Genomic DNA, 27,208 nt, shown 5'->3' with positions numbered 1-27,208 from the left:
TATAAACTTGAATCGATGTCTAAATTTGTCGCTAGGAGGCAACAAGTAGTACACTCCAGTGTATGTACCTATGCAGAACAAACGTCATCGCCCGGAGAAAGTTCATCCAACGTGAACGTATGTAACTCGCGTGGGGCTTGTTTGTTTTCAGAAGTGACGTGACCTCTTTTCTTCAGGGTCGCAGTTCAGATGAAGGTCATATGGCTTATTGCTTGGGTGACTCAAAGACCAATGTTAAAAACTTTTGCCAAAAATGAACATTTCACAAATGTCTCTATATTGATATAAAGTCGGCAAATATTAAGAAAATGTCAGTTTTATAAAAAAAACAACGACGAAACAACAATAACAACTTGAAACAAGGCTTTTGATATGGTACCGAAACTTTTTTTCATCTGTTTTCTGAAACCTGTCAATCGGTAAACTATTTTGTGGTGAAATTGGCGAGAAAAAAGGTATAAATTGATCAGGTCTTACATCAGGGGGAAGTTATACACATAATCCTCAAATATTAACTAACCGCACCTCTTCCGAATTAGTACGAAGGCTTCCGAACTATGCAAATTAACAGTAATGGCGGCCAGTTGACGAGAAAGATGTAGTGATGAGTACTTGTGCTCGACTTTTCAGGTAAAGTTCGCATAATCTGACATATTTTGTCTCATAGTATAGTGCATCTGTAAACAGAGATTGTTTTATTTCTCACTTGTTTCGCAGTTCGTCGTGTGAAACACTCATTTTGCAGAAATACGTGTGGTTGTGAAGGTAGACTTTTCCTGTCCGATTCAAAAATTTTATGATAATATCGTCTGCAAGTTGTTTACAATTTTTGAAATTGTGAACTTGTGCTCTTAGTTTAAATCGTGGTTCAGAGGTCATGCAATATTTATGAAATATTTTGTCAAAGTTCTTGTCTGTGATATTGCTGGCTCGGAGACCCGCGCGTGCTTCAATATTATTTTGAAACCCCTGTCTGTTTTCCTCTTTACTACAGACAAGCCGAGGCCTTGAAATCAGACGTCGCAGGTAAGAGATTCAAATCCACACAGTTGACTGACTGATGAATTGACGAGGTCAATTGAGTCACTTCCGTACCCTGAGGAAGTTTTAAATATTTTAACGAAACGATTATTCGTCGACTTGCAACATGTACACGGTATTCCTATGTCCTTGACCCAGACACGTATGCGGATGATTGCTGATGTCACGAATCTTTGAAGTATGTTGGTTTAGGCAGCATTGTCATATCGAAAAATACCAGGCCAGTTTCACAGCGTCACCAAGTGTGAACACATTTGCTTCCTTGAGGAGGATTATTGGTCATCATACCAAAGACCACTGGTTCTGCAAAAATGCTTATCCTGATCATGGCGGTATTCCTTTACTCCGTGTCCTGATATAACAGAACTATCCATAGCAGCTGCTGCTGGTGGACAGTGTAGGGTCATTATGCTATAAAAAGAAAACGTTAAACCATCTTGTCTGAAAGACAATAAAAAAGCAAAAATGTGTTTCTGGTCTCTTTAAAAACAATAAATGAAAGAAGATCATATTCATTTTGAATGATTTGTCAATATTAGTACAGAGAAATTGGCCAGGAACTGACCTATGTGTTAATGGCTACCAATCATGGCCATGGAAATGCAAATTTATACCACCTACTTGCTCATCACGTCAAACTGTTACAAAATGTTGCGTTTACTGATGCCATGGTGGGCATAAGCATGTGGTAGATAGACTGTTATACTTTTCCTAAGGAGCATAACAAAGTAATTTTTTGTAGAATACAGTGGCAAATTGTACTAATTCTAATGTACAGAATATGACAATGCTCCGAGCTACCTCTCTGATATCACATGCATTCAAAATCTACAACTTTTTAGCTAAGCTCTACATTTCTCTGCTGTTGTGATTTCATAAATTACCTTTGCTGAGCTGCGATGATAGCAGAAATTTTACAGTAGTTCCCACTCCATTTACAAGTTTTTACTCAACTCAGCAAAACCATTGATGTCCATTAGATACTATTAAATATGACAAGCTAGACTGTCTTTCCAATTACTGCTCTGTATTTTCAGTGGTTCATTTGGATTTCAGTCTAAGGATGCTGAATGTATCTGTGTCTATTCCTCTTTTCAATGGAATGTTTTAGTATTTACAATACAGATTTCCTTGACTGTGTGGAGAGAAACCTGAAATTATCACTCACTGATAGGTTTATCAAAGTCCATATATTCTCAGGTGCATATAAAGGTATAGACTTGCTCCAAGTCAACGGACATATGATAGCAGATCTCATTATAAGACCAGAAGAATATTCCTCAGTTTGATGAACAGTTCTCTCAGAACCCCTATGATCCAAAGATTGGTCATATATTCATGTATTATCCACATGTTGCTGCCCTTTAAAATGTGGCAAAAGTGTAGAAAGGAAAAAAAGAGGTTGTTTTGCCTCACCTTGAGAGAAGTGATGGTCACATGAGGAGGTTCAACATCTCTGTATATAAAAAAGAGACCACAGTTTTGCACAGTTTGCTTTGATCTGTACGTATTATGTATGCACATGCCAAGGAGAAACAGTTGTGCCGTTAGATTGGAAGTTGCCAATGAAAAAAATTCAAAAGTGAACACCTTTTATGAATAACTTAGGTTAAGAAAATTTGATTCAATAACACCTTCACAACCACAGAAACATTTTTCCATAAATGATGTAGACTTAGGAACTGCTGAGCAGCAACCCCAATAATCCGTGCAAATATGTCATATTTACATACAGCCAGTTGTCTGTATATTTGAATGAGCAGTTTGCACATGCATCAGAGAAGAAATGTAATTCTGTTCTGGTATGTAGTAGACTTAATCTGATTACATGTAATAAATCAATGTTGATACGTCTAATACTAAATTATTTCACTTGACATTAGCTATTTCAGATTCACAGATTGGAATTTAGGATAGATTAATCAGATTATCTCAATATAAATTGTGTTGTTTAGGAGCAATATTTCTTTTGGTTAAGAAAAATTCAAACAATGCTTTCTTTTCACATTCATGAATGGAGTGATGTTAGCCATGTTAGCAATCAAGTTCATAATTTTACAAATTTTTGGATTTCCAAAGCATCAAAATGTATGTTGATTTACCAATAACATATATTTACCGCTCAAATTGGTAGAATATTCTATGGTCTGTTATGATAGAATTTTCCATAAGTCTTGCACGGATGCAATGGTTCATACTCTGTGCTTTCAAAGTTTTTAGTTCTGAAACATGAAATAAAATTTGAATTGCATATTTTTTGTCCCTGGAAACCAGACGATGGGTATCCTGTCAGCTGTTCTTCATGTACTTTATACTCACTTTTCAATGTGATAGCCAAAACTGAAAAATAGACAATATTTCATCTGCTCTGCAGGAGTAAATATTACTAGAAACAATAGCAAACTATTTCATATTAGAAATGTGTTTATGGTCAAGGTCACGCTGGTTATATTACACAAGGTTTTTTTTTGCCGTTAATACTTTTCAAGGTGAGGCCATTGCCTGGAATGCAGCCGGTGAAGAAGACCCTGTCAACCCTATGTATGCATGTAATCACACCGAATAATAAGGGTTAATGTCCTTGTTTTGTATCCTGAAAGCCATTTGATATTCAAGGATGAACAAGATAATGTGAACCACTTTCATTGATAATATACCTCATCAGTGTTAGGGAGGATTTTGAGAATACACCCTGGGGATTTACGTCCTGTCCTTAGAGAGTCTCTTCCCTGCTCCATCTATTTTATTGACAGGCTTTTAGTGCTGATTTCATGCTGAATTGTGTATGTACATCCTAGCTATTTGGATTTCATATTAGAAGTATTGCATTCCAGTATGTAGTTCATTGCTTACCATTTTTTACATAATATGTACCAGGAAAAATTGCAATTTCGTGATTGTTGTGTAATATTTATGTGCTGTATTAATCTTTCTAGTGCACTGTTAAGTGGTTCTTACCTAGATTAGTTTGTACTTGATCAATTTCTCAAGTATGTATATACATACGTAGTGATGAATAGTAAGAGACAATACAAGTCTGTTGTATCATGTAACTTCTCAAGCAATATACTCCAGTATCCTTTGAAAGGTGTCCTCGAACATGCTCAGGGCATGTGATACTGTGTTACAGGTCACTGTGAAGCATTGTATAATTAGTAAAGATAATATATCATGTGGTGTCTTCAAAACCAATCTAATTGAGTATCTTGTAGAAATTTTGTACAAATATGTACCAATTACGTCATACCCTACATACCAATCTTTATTGCTTTATGCAGACTACAATATACAAGTCATCATGTATCCCATTTCAATTTCTGTCATAAATACTTCATAATTTTCAAATACTTGGACATTGTGTTGTATCAAATATTGGTAATATATCTTGCGTGCAAAGAAATGACTGCCACATAATAAGTAGCCAAGGTCATGTCCCATATATTGATCCACAATACCGCTGTATTTCCCGAATTGAGCCTCCTTGTCTGTTTTCTGATCTGCTTTCTTTCAGCCAATGGATTGTTAACTACTTCATGACACTTGCTGAATGTAGTGCAAGCAAAATTTCACAGCTTTAGTGGAAATTAAGTGTTATAGCGTTGACATGTAACAGCATTAGTGCAAGGTGACTTTTATCTTGTTTCAGATGGAACAGGGGATACCTGGACCACACGTCAAAAGTTACAGAATGTCTATCAACAACTTCTGATCACCGACTTAGAATATGCACTCGACAAGAAAGTGGAACAAGATTTGTGGAATTTTGCCTTCAAAAATCAGATAAACTCTCTTCAAATAAAAGTCAAAGATAAATCTGTAAGTAAAAGTGATCAGTCATTAACTTAGCATTTTCAAGCCAACTATCGTGCCCTACAGCTGTAACTCATAGCAGGAAATCTAGGATATTTCATGTATGTGTGAATATTGCCATCATAATGAAGCAGTAGCCACTGGTCATAGCAGTAGCCTCCAGTCATATCAGGTCATAAATAATTCCAACCTGTAAAATTTTTCATCAAACTATGCGAAGTGTTTGCTCCTATCCTACTTGATAATTACAAATCATTTATGTACTTCTAGGCAAAACTTTGTATGTGTAAAAATATCATCCCTCAAGCAGTTTCACTTATACCTGTACAAAAATGAAGTACATTGTAGATAAACGTAATTTTGTTAAAAATTGAAGAATTTGATGCATATTTTAATGTACTGTGATGAAGGGGTGCATGTTCTGCTTACTGGCATAATTTAGGTCAGATAAAACCTTATCACAAATATGTGCATGATCATCAAAATACCCAATCCATTCTCAGAAATTAGGTCTGTCATCTGCGTGTCGATAGCTTCTATGTATATTGAGATTTGAGCTTTATCTATATATGTATGTACTGATAATGCTATTTGCTACATTTACAGCGTCCTAAATGAAATAATGATTGTCTAGACGTTTCTAAAGATCCTACTAAATGCTAAAAACATGGCTTCGACCAGTTCTGAATTCAATAAGTATACCTTCCCTGTGTATACAAGCAGAATACATTTACCAGTAATCCTTTTATGTATTTTCATGTATAATATACTTTCTGCAGCTTTACTTGAAATATTATCAATTTCTGTACATTTCCTCCTCACTTTCAAAATCGACAAAAACATCAGACTTACTCACTGATCATTATCTGATGTGATGTGTACTATTGTTGCTGCATTTTTAGTTTTCTATCAATGATAATGATTGCCAAAGCTGTATTGATTTATTGAAAGTTTAAGGCATTCTTAGGTAGCCATTGATTAAAAGAACAGTAACTCAGTTTAATGATGTTAAATAGTTCCACACTTCTTTCCTTTCAGAATCCTAAACGTCATGAAGTCCAAGCCAATTACAATGTCTTTTTAGAGGCAGCTAGTGGTTTCTATCTACAGGTAATCAATACTCACCACTACTTCATTAAAAATAAGTATCAATGTAGGAGGACACCGGGTAGAATTAATATGTAATGCTGTACGCTTATGAATGTCAATGATCTGCATAGAATGAATTGATGCAAACAGTGACATGCAAAGCAGCAGGGTACAAACTTTTATACAATAGCAGTTGTACCGGTAAGTGAGAAAAGCCCAAACAAGAAATATTGGCAATCAGCCTGTATAACCTTAGGAATTGAGGACATATTATATCAAGTCTTTGATGAGTGCACGATATAAAATGCAATGTTCTCAAAAAGAAAGATCTCCATATACACTTCTGAACAGAGAGCTCTCACAATTTACTTTGCATTTCTGTCAATAATTGTGAGCTGTCCATGTTGCAGTGATTTAGCCCACTTTAAAATCTGAAAAGTTACACATCAAGTGATTTCAATAAATAGTTAGAAGTCAGAGTTATTGGCCGTATAGTGTGAACAATAGCCTCACTGTTTAAAAATATAAGAGATTATTGTTTTAGAAATCAATATAATTAGTTTTCGCATTTATTTTTAGCTACTTCAGGAATTATGTAGTGCTTTTTATTTGGATCTACCGTGCCATGTCAAGTCCTCCAGATTGGGTATACTCAATGAGCACAATCCAAACCACAGGAGGATAATTCAGCCCCAGCTATCATCATGTCATTACATATGTCAGCATTGCCTTGTCCATTTAGGAGACATAGGTAGGTAATATTTTAGTATGTGACACAGATAGATGTCAAGCAAATTGAACATAGATTCCTTGTAAAGCTTTTGTCCAGTGGAGAGCTGCACGAATTTTGCAATGTAATGTGTAGATATGTATAGATGCTCTTTAACCATCGTCACCAGACTCTGGTACTGTACATGTACATCCCCATCGTTGCAAGTTCTGCAATAGAGTAAATGAATATATTTATTAGGACCTGGAAGTGAAAAGGTAGTATGCCATACAGACAGTCACTGTGTACACGTATGCAAGCTGTGAACAACAAGCTATGTAACTTACAGTAGCTTACACCTTTGTCCTTTGTGAAAGGAGATTGTTGTTTATCAATATCAGATGTTGAAATGTGGAACATACTAACATTATATCAGTGTTTCATCTAGTCAGGGAGATTTGCCCTCTGTTGACATGTTGGCACCCCCTAGTAATTTGTCAAGGGGGACCATCCCCATGAAATGGTGTCATTCACACCTTTGAGATACAACACATGAACTGGTGAAATCCCCCTTAATTTTCTGGTAAAGGGGAAAATCCCCCCTGATGATGCCATCCTGGATGAAACATATATATATATATATATATATATATATATATATATATATATATATATATATATATATATCTATATATATATATATATATATATATATATATATATATATATATATATATAATATATATATATATATATAGAAGTTAACCTTTATCCTGCAAGTTCATATGTCACCTTGAGGCCCTTGAAAACAGAGATACTGCAAACACAATTTATACTGACTAAATCTACTATAACATACCATGCCAAGTCGGTGAAAATACCTATACTTTTGGCTCAATACTGTTTTTCACTGATTTGGCAGATGGGGAAATTATGCTTCCTTGCAGAATAAGGGTTAAACAGTAAAAGGACCATAGATAAGTAAAATAAATGTATTTGTTTTATTGCACAGCACGTTATAGAAATCAAAACACGCAGGCTCACACCTACTACCGCCATGCAGCCCAGCTGGTACCCAGCAATGGCCAGCCTTACAATCAACTAGCCATCTTAGCTGCTGGCAAAGGTGACCAGCTAGCTACAGTCTTCTATTATGTCAGAAGCATTGCAGTCAAGCATCCCTTCCCGGCATCTGTCACCAACCTGCAGATGTCCTTTACCAAAATGATTGACAAGTAAGTCCTTGTACAAATATAATATGTATGAAAGATAGGGTTACTGTATGAAAGAGAATATATTGATGTTGTTGAACTTCTCTTTTCTATCCTGAATTATTCTTGATTGAGATGCTTGAAGAACCAATGCTTTTTGCTGGAAAATGTAAATTATGATAGATGAAACGGTGTTTCACAGTGAACAGTCAGACATACTTAATTTAAAAGAAACACTTGGATTTGTAGTATTTTGTGGTAGGGTCGTAATTCCAAATATTAAATACAATCAGCTCACTGGTAGCGCTGAGAATGCACCATACTCTGCTGATTTGTCTTAGTATTCTATATCTCCTAAGTAGTTTTTCAAGGAAAGCATGTTAACTAAGGAGGTCCTTTCTTGTGTTCTCCTCGGTCGGGATATCTCAGGTTTTTAGCTTCTACAGTAAAATCACATTCCTTGGTTTTCCATCAGTCATCTTCACACTGCCAAATGGGGTTATGTGTATGGCAGGAATACAAAGGCCAGTTTGCATTTACAACAAGTGTAAAATTTGTATTGCTGCAACCTTGTCATATTGTCTTGCATTCGTACTCTGTCTTGTCATCCACATTCAGGGGTTCCAGAATTGGGAGAACGACAAATCCATAATCCACTGATCCAAAATGGCTGTCAAATACCTAATACCTTAGGATTTGTTGACCCTTCCCTCAATTATGAGGACAGAGTGTGATATGACAGGTTGAACATAATTTGAAATCCTGTGTGCTCTGGTCACTTGGTTACAGATTACATATTGTATGAAAAACTAACCAATATTTTCTTTCCAGGGATGAATTGAAGACTCACAAGATAACTCCAGTAGAACTTGTGTTTTTCTTCATCCAATTCCATGCACTCATCTATCTTGCTGCAGGTAAGACTCTCATTGCATCACATCTAGTTTACAACAATTACAGTACTGCCACGCCCTGAACCAACCTTGTTAGTTTGACTGAATATTGCATTGCTTGCAGGTTCTTCTCCTCCACTGCTGGTCACAACAGTACATATGTATAGTTAGAAATACTGCGCTTTACTAAAAGTGTGCCTCTGCCAGTACAACAGGTGGAGTTTTTGTATATGTGTTATCATTTTTGGTCAGGAAATCATGAAAACAGCTACAGTGCAAGTTATGAGGAAATTTGAAAGGATTTGGAATTATGGTGATATCTGTCTTGCGATTTCCCCCTTCAGACGCATGATGATCAATGTGATATATCAATAGGTAGCCAGGTGCATGTAAAGAGATGAGCATAACCTGGCAACATTTGCCAGCACAGTTCTCCATAAAAACCACTGAGCATGTTATTGCTGTTGTTTAACTCTATCATGTGTTTCTGTACCCTTTGAATCAGACCTGCAGAGGGCGGCAAACATGAAGGACAAACTAGTGGAACATTTCAAAATGCACATAAATCAAGAAAGCTTCACCTCACAGCAGCTAATCCAGTTGGTCATCATCAACCTCTTTGCCTTGCATCACATCAAGAACCCAGAAGATCACTTCCAAGGAGAGAACGGAGATGGCGGAGACACAAAACAGCTGTGTTACAGTGGAGATGAAGAACTGTCATGGAACCTAGTCTTCAGTTTCAACAGTGAGTACAGGAACTGTAATCTATACTTGCTGAACTCACTTGGGCAGTACTTGGTATTGTGCCCTGCAGAATGTAATCAAAAATGTATCGTACATGAACATCTGCTCAACAATGGGGTTTTTTTTCTCCTGAACATAAATGAAGAGAAAGATTCTCACAGTCCAAGCTGTAGCATTTTCAAAAATGAATGCTATGAAGGAAATGGTAAAGAAAGTACGATAATTAATCATATCAGAATAGAAAGGAAAAATTTTTTAAATTGTATTGAAAATGCACTTTGAAATTTTAAAAATTCCCAATGCTTTATTCTGTGTTTTGCTGGATAATAATGATGACAGTGTAAGAATACAAGGATCTACATGCATTCAGCCAATTTTCAATTCTTTTTATCGTTTTATTTCCCTTGCCCAGAACCATTTTCAAAGATTTGTCAATGATCTAGTCTTATGAAGGATCTGTTTCTTGAGCACTCCCCTTACACTCACTCAGCCTGTATTGAAACATATGAGTCTGTGTGTAAAGCGCGTCCTCGGGAGGCAGATATTCCAGTTCAGTCATGAGACAAACTACCCGCTCAAAGAACAGTCTCTTGTATTTTTTCCTTAATTGAATTTTATGTTCAAATATTTCAGTGTCAGTGCTAAGTTTGCTGCTACATTTCATGCCATCCAAGTCAGAACAGAAGGCCAGAGAACACGTCAATCTTCCAGCCATCAAAATCATCCTAGACTGGCTAATTCACCAACCAGCTATCTTTGAGGATCCAATCGTACAGGAAAAATCATAGTAAGTAGATGAGGTCAACTTATGTGAACATTCCCACTTATAGTTATCTAGTTGTATGGATGATCAAAATTACTGACGCAATACCACCAGTGTGTCTTCAAGCCCATGACACCCGCTGAGGAGGGGGTTTTATCTACAAGGTTTCAAATCACATGTGTCAATATTGTGCTGCCATACAGAACTTTCTTGATGTTTGTAATTGAATCAAAATCCAAAAAGCATGTTAGAGGGCGCTCTGAACATTTTGTCTTGCTTTGTGCTCAAGCATATGCAATCATTTACATGGCAGGCAAAAGAGTGTAGATTTCAAGGAGTAGGTATTACCACCGACTTTACATCAGTATTCATTTTGAATTGCTTCTGTCAGTGTATGGCCAAAGTTAGCCAAGATAATGAATGTTATTCAGCACCGTGACAAGGTTGAGGATAGCATGGCAAATCTTCCCACACAAGAAGACTTCAATCTTCAGGGCTTCATACCGCTTGGAAAGGCTCACAGGTAAGCAGTTGGAGTATAACTTTTGATTTCTAGGGATCATCATTCATTGCATGACATGCTGATGTTTCATCCTTTTGGAAGACTGCCATATTGATGATCATAATTCATGTAACATCATGCTGATGATCATGTTCGTCTCGCTGGAGGAGTGACCACCCTAGAACATCTAGGGTGTTGATTGATTGATTGATTGGTTTTACTTATTTGTTTTTTTATTTAGATAGATACTTATTGGTTACATTGATACTTAGTCTTAGTCTGTTCATCCATTCTAAAACTATTATATGTGTAAAGCATTTGAAAAGGTTTAATTAAGGATAACCAACTCAATGCAAATGTCAAAGCATTGTGTCTTTGCAGTCCCTTGTTTAATTATTGTTACAATTGATGAGGTGTAATGAGTTTCATCATTATGTTTGTATTTTGCTTGTTGTAGTTCACTGGACTTTGTCAAGGGACAGAAGATGAAGATAGATGAGGAAGTTCACAGTAAATTGCGAATAGAAAGATTGTTGGAGCATGGCAAGTGGTTGAGTGACAATGTTCCAAGGTAGTTATCAAAATATCATGTACTTCAAACGGTTTTTAGAATTTTTCAGTGATGATCTTGTTCCTTGTTTCTTTCCCAACCGCAGTTTGGTACTGCCCTAACAGGGCTCAAAATAACAAGGTGCATGATCCACTGTGCATGTCCATATAACCTCGGGGCTGGTAAATCCCCCGAGCACATTGTCCATGTGTTTTGCTGAATCATCCTACTTTCAGTCATTGATGACAGGTAAAATTTTCATATTTTTGAAGTTTTGAGCAAAATTAAAATAAATTCACTGATAACACGAAGTCCACAAACATAAAACTTTGAAAGCTGGCTATACACATTATCTGTATGGCCATGTACTTTTAATTTTGTGCAATGGTGGTAAAAGTACAACACACAGAAGACTGAAAATACAGCCATACAGACCAAGAATGCAAAAGATAGGAAGGATGACATGGAATACATAACCTAGTCACTGTGCACATACTGGAAAACTGGTGTATATTGAAAGGCATATTGGAAAAAAATTACAAGCCCATCATATGCAAGCTATTGTGAGACTGAGCCTCTACAGAAGGAAACTAGGTGCAATGGTTAATAGACGTGTGATGACAATTGAATGTCCATACCTTAAACTGTACTGTTGATTTGATCACTGATATAGGTGTACATGATCAATAAATGATTCAATTCATTCTAGGATGTTATCATGTTAAATTTTAAGATGTGGTAACCGTAACATCATGTATGGTATTTGCTTTGCACATAGCATCATGAAGCTTGAAAGGAAACCCAATGCTGTGAAAAAGATCCGATTCAACAGTCCCATCCAGAAAGAAGACCGACCAGAACTAGCAGTCACACAGCTTCCACCAGCCCCTCAGCCTCAAACTAAATCTACCACCAAGCCCAAAGCAGAGACCAAGAAAGATGCCACCCACTCCCATAAAGACTCAAATGTTACGGTCCAGAAATTACCCGATAACCCTCAACAGGCCATGCAGAAGTCCCCTGAGAGAAGAGTGGAAATAAAAATTGACGCTAAAATGCAAAGTGTGGCTGTTCAAGTGAGTAACATGTACTTTTGCTGGTCAAGCATCACAAAAAATTCATTACCTCCCCCTTTTGCTAATTTCTTGAAAATCTCCAGATCAACCCAACCCATGTGTACCTGTAAATATTTAAAACATTTCTGCTATCAAAGAGAATTCTTGCACATCATGGTCTTGACGTAGCTTAATAGACATCCTTGCAACTACGACTACCGACTATAGATTGTTTTATTTATTATTTTACTCTTTTACACAGTAGTAAATATGACAGATAAATCAACACATACATGTTCACTGTTGCTTCATTTCATCCTTAAAAAATATTTTGCATTCAAAATTTAATCGCAAGTTGATATGTCGATTGTGTTATCACATGTATTGTTGCAGAGAGAAAATATCAGTGTCCCCTCTGAGTCAATGATGCAAACAAATTGCTTTTGACGCAAGCAAATTTTTAAGTTTACATGTAAAGGTATAGGGCTGACGCAAAGAATTTTCCACAATTTGCCAAATTAATGCTAATTTTTCAGAAAGGCATACTGCCTAGTGTACATGTGTTTGGTTCAAAGTCTGCACAGATGCAAACTAATGACTGTGTGCAATTGTTTTCAAAGGAGCTATGACTCTGTGGTTTATACAGCAGCTTCTTGCTTCATACCTTCAGGCTATGCCAAAGAAAGATGTCGAGAAGTCTGTTAAAATAGTGGAGGACAAGAAGGATACTCAGAAATCACCAAAGAGGAATCAAGACTCTGGTAGAGGCAGCCAGAAGAATCGAGGTGGCAGGGGAGACGGCAAGTCACCAGCTGTCGTTCCGGGCCACAGTCCAAAACAATCACCAAAACAAATCAGACGTCAAATGGGGCCACAGACAGCCGTGCAGATCACGGGGCAGCAGCTTGATCAGATGCAGCATACACAACTCCAACAGTCACTGCAGCAACAACAACAGCAGCAGCAGAGTGTGATGCAGCATGCAGGTTTTGGTGCTTTGTCAGGACAACCGAGGCAGCAGGTTCCACACCCAACACTTGGACAGCCTCTGCCACAGAGGGCAGCACTCATGTCCGGTGTATCCCAGAACCAGCAGCAGCAGACATCTGTACCTGGAAGTGTCCATCCTTTTGTGAACGCCATGATTGGGCAGAGTGGTCCACAGATGCCAGGACAGATTACACAGCAGCAGCAACTGCAACAGCATGCTCTGCAACAGCAACAGCAGCAGCAGCATCTGCAGCAGCAGCAGCAATTTCTACACCAGCAGCAGTACCACCAACAACAGCAGCAGCAGCATGTACAGCAGCAGCTCCAGCAACACCTCCCTCAACAACAACAGCAACAACAGAACCATCCTCAGCTGCAGTACCAAACACAGCATCTTCAACAGCAACAACAACAACAGCAGCAACTCCAAAAACAGCCAGCATCCAGACAGCAGATGGTACCACCCTTGAGAGATGCCATGCTGGGACAACGAGTGGATCAAATGCCAGAACAGAGGATGCAGTCAAACCAGCAGATGTTCGGGTACATGCCAAGCTCGCTGAAACTTCCAATACCAAACCAAAACCTAGCTACCCAATACCCTTCCAACCCAATGGGTATGATGAACCCCCAGCAGATGCCCCCAACTGACCAAGACTTACAGCAGATGACACTCCAGCAAGTTGAAGCCATGATCTCTGCCTCTCAGCAGGCTCTCTACAACACCAACCTCATGAATATGCAGGGTCAGAAGAGAGCAGATTTCCAAAGAGAGCCGTCCGATGAAAACATGCTGGACTTCAACCAGCTGGAGCGAGACCTGAAGTTTACTGAAAACGACGATGACATGCCATTTCCCAAATTCATGGTAAGTAACACAATATCATATCAGGAACCTAGATTTTGTCAAGGAAAGATGTCATGGGTATCAGAAATCTTATTTGTTGGCAGTACATGGAACATAAAGCATACCATTAGCAATCTATCTCCAGCTGCCATGCACTCACATCAATGTCTTCACCTGACAGCACATAGAGTAATGTAACAGCTAAGCAAAGTAGACCTCTTTCTCATCATCCCCCTGCTTTCTAACAATCCAGAATAAAAGTTCTTTGTAAGTCTGCATCAAAGTTGTTTAATTCATATGATGATGTAAGGCATTTTCATTTAGATGAATAGGAGTTATAATACATGATTTTGAAATCTATTTTGCTGTGTTTCTTCAATCCCAGGAGCCTCCAGAATCCTGTGCTATATCAAGGCCATCTCCTTCCAGATTGGCTATGTCATTTCCTATCATTTCTACAAATACTACAGACAACTTCCCTGGATTTCAAGAGTCCTCCAGGTATGTCCATATCCCATAAGCTCTCATTTGTTTGCAGAGTTTTCAATGCTTGATGTAATGGTGGCGTTTCTTCTCTGCAAATATTGAGGGTATGTTAAAGTTGGTGAATGTTATCTGGGTCCCCGGCAGTGATGTTTACTTTTGAAAGGGCAGTTCTTGGATAATTTAGGTGTGATTTGTTCGTATAATCGCCTGCAGGATAGTATTTTGATTCCTTCAGTGAAAGAACCAATGCTGACTGTGAAATACTTCAAAATGCCCAGTAGAGGGCGCTTCAGGGCATCTCTAATTGCCAGATTGTGGGTATATTACAGAGAAAATTCAGAATATTGCACTCATTTTTGTGCGCAAGTTGACCTGCATTTCATGAAACTTGCTTAATATTCATCAAAATAGGTCCTTCTGCCACTCAACATATATTTAAAATAAACAAAGGTGTCATTGCCGATATAATCTGAAGAGAAAAGCTATAGTTTGGAGAAAGATCCATGCAACTTGTTTGCATTTTAGTTTCTTTGATAAGTGACAGCTCACCATGTATGATTATAAAATGTTCATATTTTGTTTGGATTTTTTCTTTGTTCAGTCTGCACATTATGTAAACATACTTCTTAATTCCTGAATAATCTCCTTTTAAGAAATTGATGATTAGCATTCATAATTAGGTAATGTGTAAATTCAGATAGCCTAATAATTGTAAAGTTTTTTGTTCAAAGTCTGATGCGCTATGTATTACATGTTAACCAAATCACTGCAACTAACAATAAAAATGTTTTTCTCATATGTATACATATTCATAGAATTCCAATCATACTTGTGTCAAGAGGGCTTGGTTTGCAAATCATCAAGTTTTTGACATGGTTTGTAGTATGCCCTCAGTGGCAAGAATGGAAAACATAGGTTTTGTGACCCTTTTCATAGAGTTGGAAGTTCATACACATATTGCCCTGTGCAGCTATCATACATAGTTGTCATTAGGAGCACTTCTGATGTTGCTTGTGAAAGGATGTTTATCTTGAAAATCTGTGTAGATATAAAAGGAAGTCAAAGAGAACAGTTAATCTTGTGAGGAAAAACCAGGTGCATGATAAAAATGTTTAAATAACTACAGAAAAATCATGGTAAGGTCAAAACGGAAATGGTTTTAGTTTTCAATATTGCACACATTGATTAATTCAAGCTACATAACCTTTTTTTTTTTGTATGTTCACCAAAACAAACCCAGAAGACTAACCAACCAATATAGCTCCTCTGTGATGTGTGAGAAAACAAAAATAAAAAAACCTCATTCTCTCTGTTATTCAATGATTTCCAGAACACATGATTACAGCAAATAATTAATAATGTTACGATTGTTTGGAAAAATTAATTAGTGTATACTACCTATGAATCAAATATGAAGATATTAGAAACTTGCTGAAGATATTTTAATCAAAGATGACTGTAGACTGACTTGTAATGTCAAATGAGAAAATCTATCCCACATATGTAAATATGGTCATCATCATCAATAGAACATTTCTGAATGAAGTCAAGCATAAGAACATGTATATAGTTCAATGCTTTCCATCTCTTGACCCATTTTGAAGTCTTAAACAGAGGACATACCATGGCAACGCTGCAAGACATGTTGAATATTATGTGGACTATCCACAACCTTGATACTTATTTGTGTTGCTAAATTGGGGAATGTCTTCGAAAGATGATAAACTTGTAAAAACTACATCCAGCATTGTTTTATAATGAAATTTTTATCAAAGCTTGGTGCCAAACACACTTTATCAATCAAGTACTTAGGAGAAAATGTCTGGCCCAGAAAATGTGAAAACTGTTCCCCAAAATATACATGTGCAGATTTTATCATAATTTTTCCACAGTGCTAAAAATAAAGTCACACACATTAACCTACGTGATAAATTTGATAGCTATCTGACCTTGGTTCTCCAGAAAATAACATGTTAACAAAATATGAGAAAAAAGTCCCAACAAATACAAATATGCAAATTTCATGACCAGTTTTCATGTCTCATAAGCTGTGCATCCTTGACAGTGGAGCTAGAAACAATTTAATGTTAGTATCTGTACCATCACATTTATGCACTTTTGCAGTTCTGAACAGTTAACCTGTTGTCGTCATCTTGCTGTGTATGATCAGAATTACCACTGTATTGAAAGAGTAATGTGAACTTGTAACCTTTAAAAGAAATTCATAATACTGAAACGACACAGCATCAGTTTTGAAAGAGACAAAGGATGCAAACCAAACCTATCATTTGTGTTTTGGCCCAAGTATAAGCTGGTACATCGAGGATTATGTCTTATTAGTACATCAAGGATTAATATGCTGTTTATGTCTTGGTACATCAAGGATTAATATGCTGTTTATGTCTGTGTGTCTCATGTCTGTCAAAGAACTTCCACATTCTCAATAGAGAGCTGCTATTGCCATTGTAATTTTCATACAGCCACCCAAGTACAGCATTGACCACTTGTGAGATGTGTCTGAGCATGGACGTATGCCAGATTCAAACATGTTTAATTGTATATTCATGCTATGCCAATAGTGGTAAACAGGCACATTTGTACCCTTTGAAAGGAGCATTTTTTGATCACCTTTTGTGTTTAATACAGAAGATAACTGATCGGAAGAGCAGACAGCAAGTTACGTAATCAGGCAGAATTTTTTTGTATGTGGAACCTTTACAATGAGACGCCGCTAGAATGCATAATGATTTCCGAAAGGCATGATCATCTTGTCATATGTATCTGATGGTAAAATTGTTGCTATGCTCTGATCAGTGAATTTTGAGAAAGAGCTCACTATTTAATGGCGTCACAGTTGTCAGACATAATCTGTGAAATGTGGAATATGAGTTATGTTATCATTGGATAGAAATTATTTTGTGGTTGTGGTAACTAATTACCCCCAGCTGCATAACTAGTTCTGAAAAGCATAATCATCTGTCATAATTATTTGATGGAAAAATCTTTTGTTATATTCAGACTGAGTAAATTCTACAAAAGTTCTCACTCTTGTGATATAGATGTTATATAATCATAGAACGGAAATATCTTTTTGGTTTTCTTGACCTATTACCAGGTATCTATACTCCATATTCACACATTTGTCAGCAGTACACAACATATTTGTACATGTGCATAGATCATTTGACATTCATGCAACTGACTATACAGACATAAACCCATAAGTAATCAGGGGAAAAAAACTGATTCTGTCACTGAAGTAGAATCGGGACAGAAACTATTGTTTGAATGCAAATATTTTGAAAAAAAGAGATCAGTCAATATCTAGGAGAGTCATAGACAGACAGATCAGAACCAAACCTCACATCCCATATTATTTTTGTTGAGTTGAGTGTTTCAGCAAGCTATCCATAAAAACACATCTATACGTTGAAGGTTTATTGAATTGCAATACATGGGTACAAAGAAGGGTAGTGCAGTGCCTTTTCCTGGTTAATCTTAAACTTGCCAGTGGTCATTACAAATGGTATTAAATAAGTCATGGACATTTTTAATAACACTTATTTGATGCTGTTATGCAGTGGTCAGTCCTGAAGGTGTCATTAGCTATTCACCCTTGTACAATACATTGTTAATTCCTTGTTCAGGTGTCAAAAATGTGAAAAAGAATGATAATGGCATCAGTAGTTACAACTATGATTTCTATGACATACGCTTTATAGGCAGAAAAAAAAAAGAAATGTTATTCCTTTGATTTTCTTGTCAAGATGGCTTGGGGATTTTTCTGTAATTTTTATTTTCGTTCAGAATCAGCAGATTTACCCAATATGTAATGAAAGCAAATGCCCACTCACAGCAAGTATAGTCCATGGTATGATGGGATAGACATAGACACTGATGACTCTTTTCAAACCAATTTATATAATAGTTAATACAGCAAAAAGAATATGGTCAAGATGAAGTACTAAGGAAAGCTACAGAGTGGATGTATTATGGTGGCTGATTCATAAGTTTCAGGAAGACATTTCAACATCTGCAAGAGCAGGTGGTGATTTTCAGAATAAATTGTTTAAAATTTCCCTGACCTCATATGCACATGTACCTTCAGTCTGTGAAAGTAGTCATTTTTAAGGAGTTTCTTTTTGATTTTTACTTTACAGTAGTTCCAGCCTATTTCCCACAGCCTCTGACCTGAATGTATCGGCTGGGGATAATACTAAGTCTGGCTCCTACTCACTTTTCAATTCTCCATGGACTGCGAGTGAAAGTGATGGTACGTACTGATGTAAATCCACACACATTGTCAACCCTTTTACCCCATTGCCATTGTATAGAGGTCCATAACAGCCATAGAAAAAAAGAGGGTTGTACCAAAATTAGGAGCTGCAAAGGTTGACCACATCATCACTACGCCTCGTATACAGTACTTTTGTTATCAACAGTATATTATGCCATGTACAAGAACATCAGGTGAAAGGATAAAAACACATTTTTGTTCAGTGTTTTTGGCTCCTGTCAACAATATGCAGGCGTTTATTTAACCAGTGGAATGAAAAATTAATTCCATTGCTTTGTTTGCCAAGTTCAAAATTTGTGCTGAACTTCTATGTACATGAATCAAAAATAGGCAACTGGGGAATGAGTTTGTGTATTATCTCTCAAGAGGATTCATGTAAAATTGGAAAAAACTTTAACCTATAATAAAGGTGTAAAAGGAACCACAGTTTCATTTATGAATTATATTTCCTCTCCCCTCAGGCCTGAACCTGACATCATCACCATTTTCCAGTCGCTCTGCAAGTTCACACACTTCACCTCGTCATTCTCCTCTGCCAGAGAGTTTTGGTAGCAGCAGTACGCTGGGACTTGGTTGGGGCTCAGAGAACACCACATGGGGTTCTCCAAGTACAGCCCAGCTTTCAAGCTCACCCACAAGCACTCTGCTACCAAGCAACATACAGGTGAGAAATCCATTCTTTTCCAAGTATAGGCCATCAAAGAAGAAATTTGATAGAGTCAAACACATTTATCACCAATCTAAGGCGCTATAAATAAAATTCTTTGTTTGCCGTACTGATAGGTTTACAGAGAAAACTAAGAAAACAAACACCATGTTAACACTATTACAAATAAAAATATTCTTTTCCAAAGAAACCAAGTAAAAAATGAGCTTATGTTAATACTCTTGTGTTTTTTGTCTGTGTTTGTTTTTTTCCCTGTTTGGCTGGTAGGTTTTTCAAAAATCCAAGGACGGCAAACAAAGAATTTTCTTTAAATGGCCTAATCAGCTTTACTCTTAATACTTCATATATATTGAGAATATTGCAGTTTTCTCGTTGCTTTAGTTTTTTCCAACCTTGCTTTAGTTTTTTCCTCCATGAATGTAGTCTTTGGTGAATATCGGTACCAACAGGGACTTGCTAGTAAAGCTGTTCAAGAACATATTATATTCACAAGCTATACTTGATTGGTTGAGGGGCAACTTTTTTCTCAATATCAGAAAGAGAGGTAGACCTCTATCATCAGCAGGCAAGCATAGTTCATTCTTTAGCTGTGTGGACAAAAGGAAGAAGGATTCAGTTGTTTTCCAAGGTTTGCCAGGGGAGGGGGAAAATCAAGCAGTAGAGATATCACTATGCGGAGATTTGCTGGAAGAGGGCAGTTTGGAGCTCTTGTATTCAGGATACGGTTAGTGGGGAATTTTCCATCAAGGAAAAGGGAATACTTTAAGGGAAAAAGTTGGGAACAGCTTTCACTCTCTAAATGTTATTTTTAATTTGCGTCAAAATACATCAGAATAGTGTGTTGTACGTGGACAAAAACCTCTCATTATAATTTTTGAAATCTGTTGGTTTGCTGCCCTTTTACTATGTTCTCAAAAAATAATAGTAAAAACTGATGTGTTTCATGAGATTTTTGGCATCCTGGAACCTTGAAATCAAAGGCTGGATTCTAAACTATATATGTCTGGTGGAATCGTCTTTGATATTAAGTGAATAGTTTCCTGCTTAGAAAAGGCAATATTTGGGGGAAAACTGAGTCCAGCAAGGATATAATATTATTGAATATGATCAGGATATAATATTAGGAGATATGATATGGATATAATATTGTACAAGACAAGAATGTAATTCCTTTGTAATACTCATACAAATCTTAAATAATTTTGGTACAGTGTATGAGATTTTTATTCATGCATTTTAAAAGACAAACAATAATTTTACAGTGACTCTGACTGTAGTGTATGCAAAATTTTACATGAACACACTTGTCAAGCCACTGAGATGGTTCAGCCAGGTATTTTGTCGTCATTTACTGAAAGAGCCAGTACAGACATGTTCATTTCCGCATTTCAATTTTCTTTTGTAGTGGAAGATATACCCTTGATGTAGACAATTGTTGTTATGATCAAATCTAGGTTCCTGTAGTTGTGCTGATTTTTCAATACATTGTGTTCCACTAGATTGTCTCACAGCATCTCATTTGCTATGCAACTCCTATTCTCTGCTGTACATTGATGTGAAAAGAACAAGCTGAGCATTGCATGGCAAATCTTGCATGGCATGCACAGGTGACGCGCGTATTTCATTTCATTTGCTTCCGCACCCTGGTATAATGTGTACTGTATACTTTCCTCTACTTGTCTGTAATAAAGCTGCCACCGCTTAGCTGAGCATCTCAGTTCTCCGAGCTGTGCTATGATAAATTTAATTTTGAGTTCACATGTGCAGGTGTAAGCACAGAGCAGCATTGTGAAGGAATCTAGTGATCAGCCATCTTTGAGTAGCTGATTTAATGACATCACTCCTTTTGTACATGATGAATCAAAACTCACTCATAAAAGGTTAGACCACACCGCATTAGTTTAAGGGCAGACCAAATTTTAAACATTGTTCATTATTGGTTGCACTCCTGTCAAAATCTTTTCAGTGTCTGGCAGACTTCTCCAGTGGAGTTATCACCTGTTCTTGTATCGTATCAGCATGAGTGTCATTTGTTCTGCATCAGACACTTGACTTTGTCTTGTGTCTGAGGCAGCACAAATGACATGAATGCTGACATGAGGCAAGGAACTGGCGATATTGGGTAATAATTTGATTTATCATATACTCATGCCCAGAATTTTACAGATGATGGGATAAACCTTACATTTTTAGACTTCACTTTTATTCCACCTACACATAAAAATGGCAATATTTGTGTAAACAAGCTTGATTGATAAATGAAGAAGTCAACACCACACATGACAACTCCTCATATCTCAATGTACACAAAAAAGAAAAGATACCGGGATTCAAAAATAGTAGCAAGGGAAGAACTTTTTATGGTGCTTTACGTCATTACAATTGCTTCTGATCAAAAGCTTTCCTCTGCTTTAAATCTCTCTTGATTTCAATGATGCTCAATCATTGTACGGAGTGGAGAGAGAGGCCATTTTGGTTCTTTACACTGAGAGTTGCCATGTCAACAGGTGTCACATACAACATTCAGTCATTCCACATGCTCACTACCTGCTCGGAGGTAGACCTTGCTATGTGAGTGGTAGAATATTTTGTAGAGCTTGTCTAAAAATTTTCAAAGACATTTATGGAAGAACCACGGGATAACAAGATTCATCATAATATTTACTACCCAAAATATCCTCGTTCCTCAAACCCTTCATATTTTTCAGTCAGCACCATTGCATTGTAGGCAGAGAGCGGCATCCATTTTGTTTGTTTATTTTGTTCACCATCAAAATTGCAAGTGTAGTTTGAGAACACTCCCAAATTGATGACGCATATCTAGATGTTTACTGTAAAATATTTCAGTGTAACCATCACCAGGGTGGAGCGATATGGTCATAGGTATATGATAAAGCTTTACATCACTACGTTCTGTTAAATTTGCAGTCGATCTGGTCAAGTCCGCCGTCCCTATCAGGGCTGACCCCACTGGAACAGCTTCTGCAGCAGCAACAACAGCAGCAGCGGAACACCTGAAGAGTGAGTCTCTCCGCTCCCTATGGAGGAGCCTGACCCAAAGTTTTATGAAACATTGAAGTTTTCAATACACAAGGAGTGTCGTGATCCAGTGCAGTGCTTCAGTTGTTGTGTGTAATGAGCATGAAAAAAAAATCATTGGCAGTCCGGAGAGCAGTGGATCTGCCGGGGTCACACTTTTTGTCACCGAACAAAAGGTGCAAAGCCATGTATTTCTTGTACTCTCTTATGACAGAGGAGGGCTTTGTGAAATGTATGGGGCTGCTTCTGCATACGTAGCAGTATATCTTTTCACCAATCTAGCATAGCATAGTATCAGCAAGCCAAGCCGTTTCAGTGCTTGTACTGTATACAAAAACAGGTACAGATCAACGCCATGAGATCTTTGAAAGCAGTTAAACAGCCTCTTATTTTCAAGCAGAGTAAAACAAAACTAGAATTAAGCTGTGAGTTGAATAAAGTACCCATTGGAGAAAAAAAGAAAGATCTGTAAAATTATTCATGAACAAGCAAAAAACAAGAAACGGTATACGGTGTAATGATCTGTTTCAGATATACATATAAAGATATGTGTCAGACCCTACACTAACATATCTGCTGCATGTCGTGATCATCTTTGATGAATACTGATACAGCATTACTGATCCTGTGAAGTAAATGGTAATTTTTTTTTCTTGGTTTTCATAGATGCCATTTGATATCATAAACAAGCCGGTATCCATTTCTTTTCTTCACTGTTTTTCAATACAGAAGTTTCATTATTTGATTGTATATCAGATGTATTTTAGATGAAATATCTGATGAAATGTTATGGTATAACATCCTTGTTAATGAAGTCCATTGGAAGATTGATTCCTTGTTATATCGCTAGTACATATATATATATATTAGAGATACTAACTTTTGTTTTGTATAATTGTCAACTTTATGGCATAGAAATGACCAGATTTGTTTCAGAGAGGTGTAGATGTTGATGTGTGTCTTAAATATTGTAGTTCCGTATTTGCAGTGTCTTTTCAGTTTATGTGAAGACTTTTCATGCGGCGTAGGTTTCGGAGTGACCGTAGACTCGGCCCATACCAAGCCTCACCCAGGGAAACCAGAACATACATAAAGGGGTCAAGGTTCAGGTGTTGCACCAGTAAATTCCTAAGCCTATCTAGTCTCCTCGACAGGGACATGGTTCACGTCAGAGGTTTCTGGACGGAGTCTTTTACCCAGGTACTCATGAATGCCTAAGGATAGGATGAAATATTGGATGTCACTGAGTTTGCTATCCAGACCAGTCCAGCCATTCACTCTGGTTCCTCCAAGGGGTTCGTGGTCCCTCATGGGTAATGGATCTATACTAATCAGAGATATGGAATGAATTCTGCATCATTGAATACCGACCCTGTCTTGCAATGGGGAAGGGTGGTACCTTTCAATTTGTTATCCCAGAAAGGAGGGCCACTCCAACCTTTGCAAGAATAGAATGGGATGCTGTTCACCATATAGTATTTCATAGATAGTCCTCTTTTAAGTCAGCAAATTAGAAATTAGCTCAAAGAATGTGCGAGTATTCCCTGTATCAGTATACAAGAGGCGCCTTAATCTTGAAGTTTCTTGTTGGTTGATACAAATAACTGTATCAAAGCTCAGTGTAAGCAAAGAGTAAAATCTAGAACAGGTACTATAGTCTTTTACAAGTTTTTTTCCTTTCAGCATGATTCTGTCACAAACATGGGAGACAGTCGTTTTCATTTGTGTTTGGTAGCTCATTTTAAAGCAAAGCAGATATATATATTTTTGTGCAGCAAACTATTATCAGTGGAATTCTTATTTTTCTTCATTTTTTTTTTGACTTATATGTTAACCAGCAGGTAGTAGTCATTGTATCTTTGGTCAGGTGCAGATATTTCTTCCCAGCCATCCGTAGGCATCCACAGGATGGCCAGGCTCTTTTAGTAGACATTGGCTAAACTTTCTCATTGTCAGGTGCTAATGTGAGGTACACCATCAATGTGCCTGGTAGAAAGGTAAAAACCAGCGCCAGATGAAACCATCCTCAGTATATCCACATACTAATTCACATTTTGCCCTGTTGCCTTCATTGTGCAGACTTGAACAAATAAAGTAGCAAGTAGTGTTAATGTTACAGTTATCTGACAGTGGCTGGATTATTAAGGTAAACTGCCCTACCCAGTTACCATTTAAACCGGACAGCCTATCATGATGGGTCTGCTTAAAGTTATTAGGTCAATGCAAATTTGCATATAACTATATATGGTAATAGAGGTGTGTCAGCCATGTTTAAAATTTTGGAACAACAGTGACTGTATACAGTTTTTAGCTGTGTATGTTTTTTGCAGTGCCATCCAAGTAACATCAGTGAATGACTGCCTTAAATACATGTGACCGATTTTCCTGTAACAGGGTACTGTATGAAAACCGGTACAGATCCAGCCATTCTACCACTAGATACTTGATATGAATTAGGCTGAGCTGTGTAAATTGGCAGTGTCAGAGGAGATACATACAGTATGATAGGGCTATCATAGAGGTCAAGTAGTATTGTCGAGATGGCCCTAAGCAGTCTTCACTGTATAAGGCATAGCCTCATACTCGATATCGAGACTTCGGCTATTTTTACGCTCTTCTGAATGAAGTGGATGGTGCAAGGAGTGGGAGACATGACTGCTACAATGCAAACAACAAACTCCAGAAAATTCAAGTTCATTACCCTAGGTTTCTGTGTTTCAAATGAGTATCATTATAATCCTTGCCTCAAGCAAGGCATGTCTCCATTTCAGACTTAGCGTGCAGTGCTTTTCAAACGTGTGCCTAACAGTATTTAGTCCCAGCTACTAGCAAGTTATTTTGTCCGCACATCTTCATATCTTTTCACATACAACACGAGTCAGAGAGATTGATTCCGGTGGTAAAAATCACAAAATATGCACACTCAGCAGACTGTAATGTGATTATACACTGTCACATTTTGGAGTTTGGAATAATGAAAAGGTACAGCATGCAAATAAACTCAAAAACCAGAACTCAAGACACCAAAATGATATGTGATTTCTGATTTTTTATGTGAATTCTGCAGTAGTTTGTATATCAACAACTTGTCCCTGATGGAGTAATGAGCCCTCAGTCTGAAAAGAGTATATTAGCCAGGACATGTGTATCTTTATTATCACACACAGATGGATTTGTTCATGCTCAAAACAAAGCAGTTTTCCTTTTTTCCAAAGAATCTTTTCCATCAATTTGGTGTACAAATTATCAAAAGGGATAAACCTCTATGGATGGCATATTAAGATGAGTCCTACAAACAGAAATTATTGACTATGAACACCTTTTCTGTGAACACAATATGTGAGAAAGTTTCCCCAACATCAATAAGCACTTTATTTTTTCTAATGAAGTTGTGCAAAAATATTCAAAAAAAATATGTCGCTGGTTAATAGTGGTTATCTCTTCATTAAGGCCCATACAAGTTAGGAATGTAATTTTCATTTTAGTTGACTTTGTCCTCTTCTTTATCCCAAAACTAATTTTGTGCTCTTCCAAAAGAATTGCCAATTTGTTTAATGAATTTAACTTGGATTTTACAATAGCTTTGACTTGGTTTATGTTTTTGACCTTTGTGTTACATTTAAATTTAATTATCTGAACATGAAATACAACGGCAAATCCAAAACGGTTTAAAAAACTCTTGCATCACTTGTTGATTTTCTAGAAAGACATGTACATTTTCCAGATGTTTAAGAATTTAATGCCACATTGAAAGAATAATTTGTTATATATTTTCTCCAGATATGTAGCTTTTTGGCCTTACTCATACTGTATTTATTTAATTTTTTTTGAAGAATGAACAACAAGACCTGAAACTCAGAATCTTTCATTTTTTTTCATTTCTGTATTGTATAGGTGCTGGCAGGTATTAAGAATTTATCTATGCACACTGTTAACTGGACGATATTCATTTAGCATGGACTCAGAAGTAAACATAAATGAAATAAAAATTCTGTGCTCTAATCACACTTCTTGTACTATACTGAACTGTACTGTACTGCACTACAATGTACTGTTGTGTACTGTACTGTACTGCACAGTGCTGTATTGCGCTAGACTAGACTGTATTGTAGTGCACTAGACTGTACTGAACTGTACTGTATTGAACTTCAGTGTACCTTACTGTGCTGTACCATACTGTACTGTACTATAGTTTACTGTACTGAACTGTACCATACCGTACCATACTGTACTGCAGTGCGCTGCACCATACTGTATTGTACTGCATTGCACTGACCGTACTGTACTGTACTGTACTGTACCAAACTTTAATGTACTGTACTGTGATGCACTGTACTATACTGTACTGCACTGCACTGCAGTGTATTGTATTGCACTGACGGTACTGTACTGTACTGTACTGTACCAAACTTTAATGTACTGTACTGTGATGCACTGTACTATACTGTACTGCACTGCAGTGTATTGTATTGTACTGTACTGTACTGTACTGTACTGTACTGTACTGTCTTA

The 27,208-nt window shown here is 37.1% G+C and overlaps 2 protein-coding genes across 3 annotated transcripts in view; one reads left to right on the top strand and one right to left on the bottom strand.

Annotated features, from left to right (window-relative positions):
• The window catches only part of LOC139114475 (sarcosine dehydrogenase, mitochondrial-like), a 34,542-nt gene extending 34,371 nt beyond the window's left edge, over nt 1-171 (bottom strand). The window contains exon 1 of the mRNA XM_070676235.1: nt 69-171. The gene's annotated coding sequence lies outside the window, so the exon portion shown is untranslated. The remainder of the gene's footprint in view (nt 1-68) is intronic.
• On the top strand, nt 153-26,703 carry LOC139114474 (nonsense-mediated mRNA decay factor SMG7-like). Of its 2 annotated transcripts, none has more exons than XM_070676233.1 (17): nt 153-630; nt 995-1,026; nt 4,688-4,857; nt 5,890-5,961; nt 6,520-6,691; nt 7,662-7,884; nt 8,692-8,777; nt 9,259-9,501; nt 10,134-10,287; nt 10,655-10,786; nt 11,223-11,336; nt 12,094-12,391; nt 13,041-14,228; nt 14,593-14,708; nt 18,854-18,966; nt 19,452-19,654; nt 22,586-26,703. In XM_070676233.1, exons 1-17 carry the CDS (start codon nt 605-607, stop codon nt 22,673-22,675), a joined length of 3,432 nt encoding a protein of 1,143 aa, XP_070532334.1. In that variant the 5' UTR covers nt 153-604; the 3' UTR covers nt 22,676-26,703. The 2 variants fall into 2 exon arrangements, with proteins under 2 accessions (XP_070532334.1, XP_070532335.1); XM_070676234.1 differs by having other exon boundaries at nt 493-630; nt 18,857-18,966.
• Nucleotides 26,704-27,208: the final 505 nt, after the last annotated feature.

This window comes from Ptychodera flava, chromosome 16 (assembly GCF_041260155.1).
Source record: "Ptychodera flava strain L36383 chromosome 16, AS_Pfla_20210202, whole genome shotgun sequence".
In the NCBI taxonomy this organism is placed as follows: domain Eukaryota; kingdom Metazoa; phylum Hemichordata; class Enteropneusta; family Ptychoderidae; genus Ptychodera; species Ptychodera flava.
The sequence above is the reverse complement of the archived record's forward strand: the minus strand, read 5'-3'. Positions and strand labels throughout refer to the sequence as shown.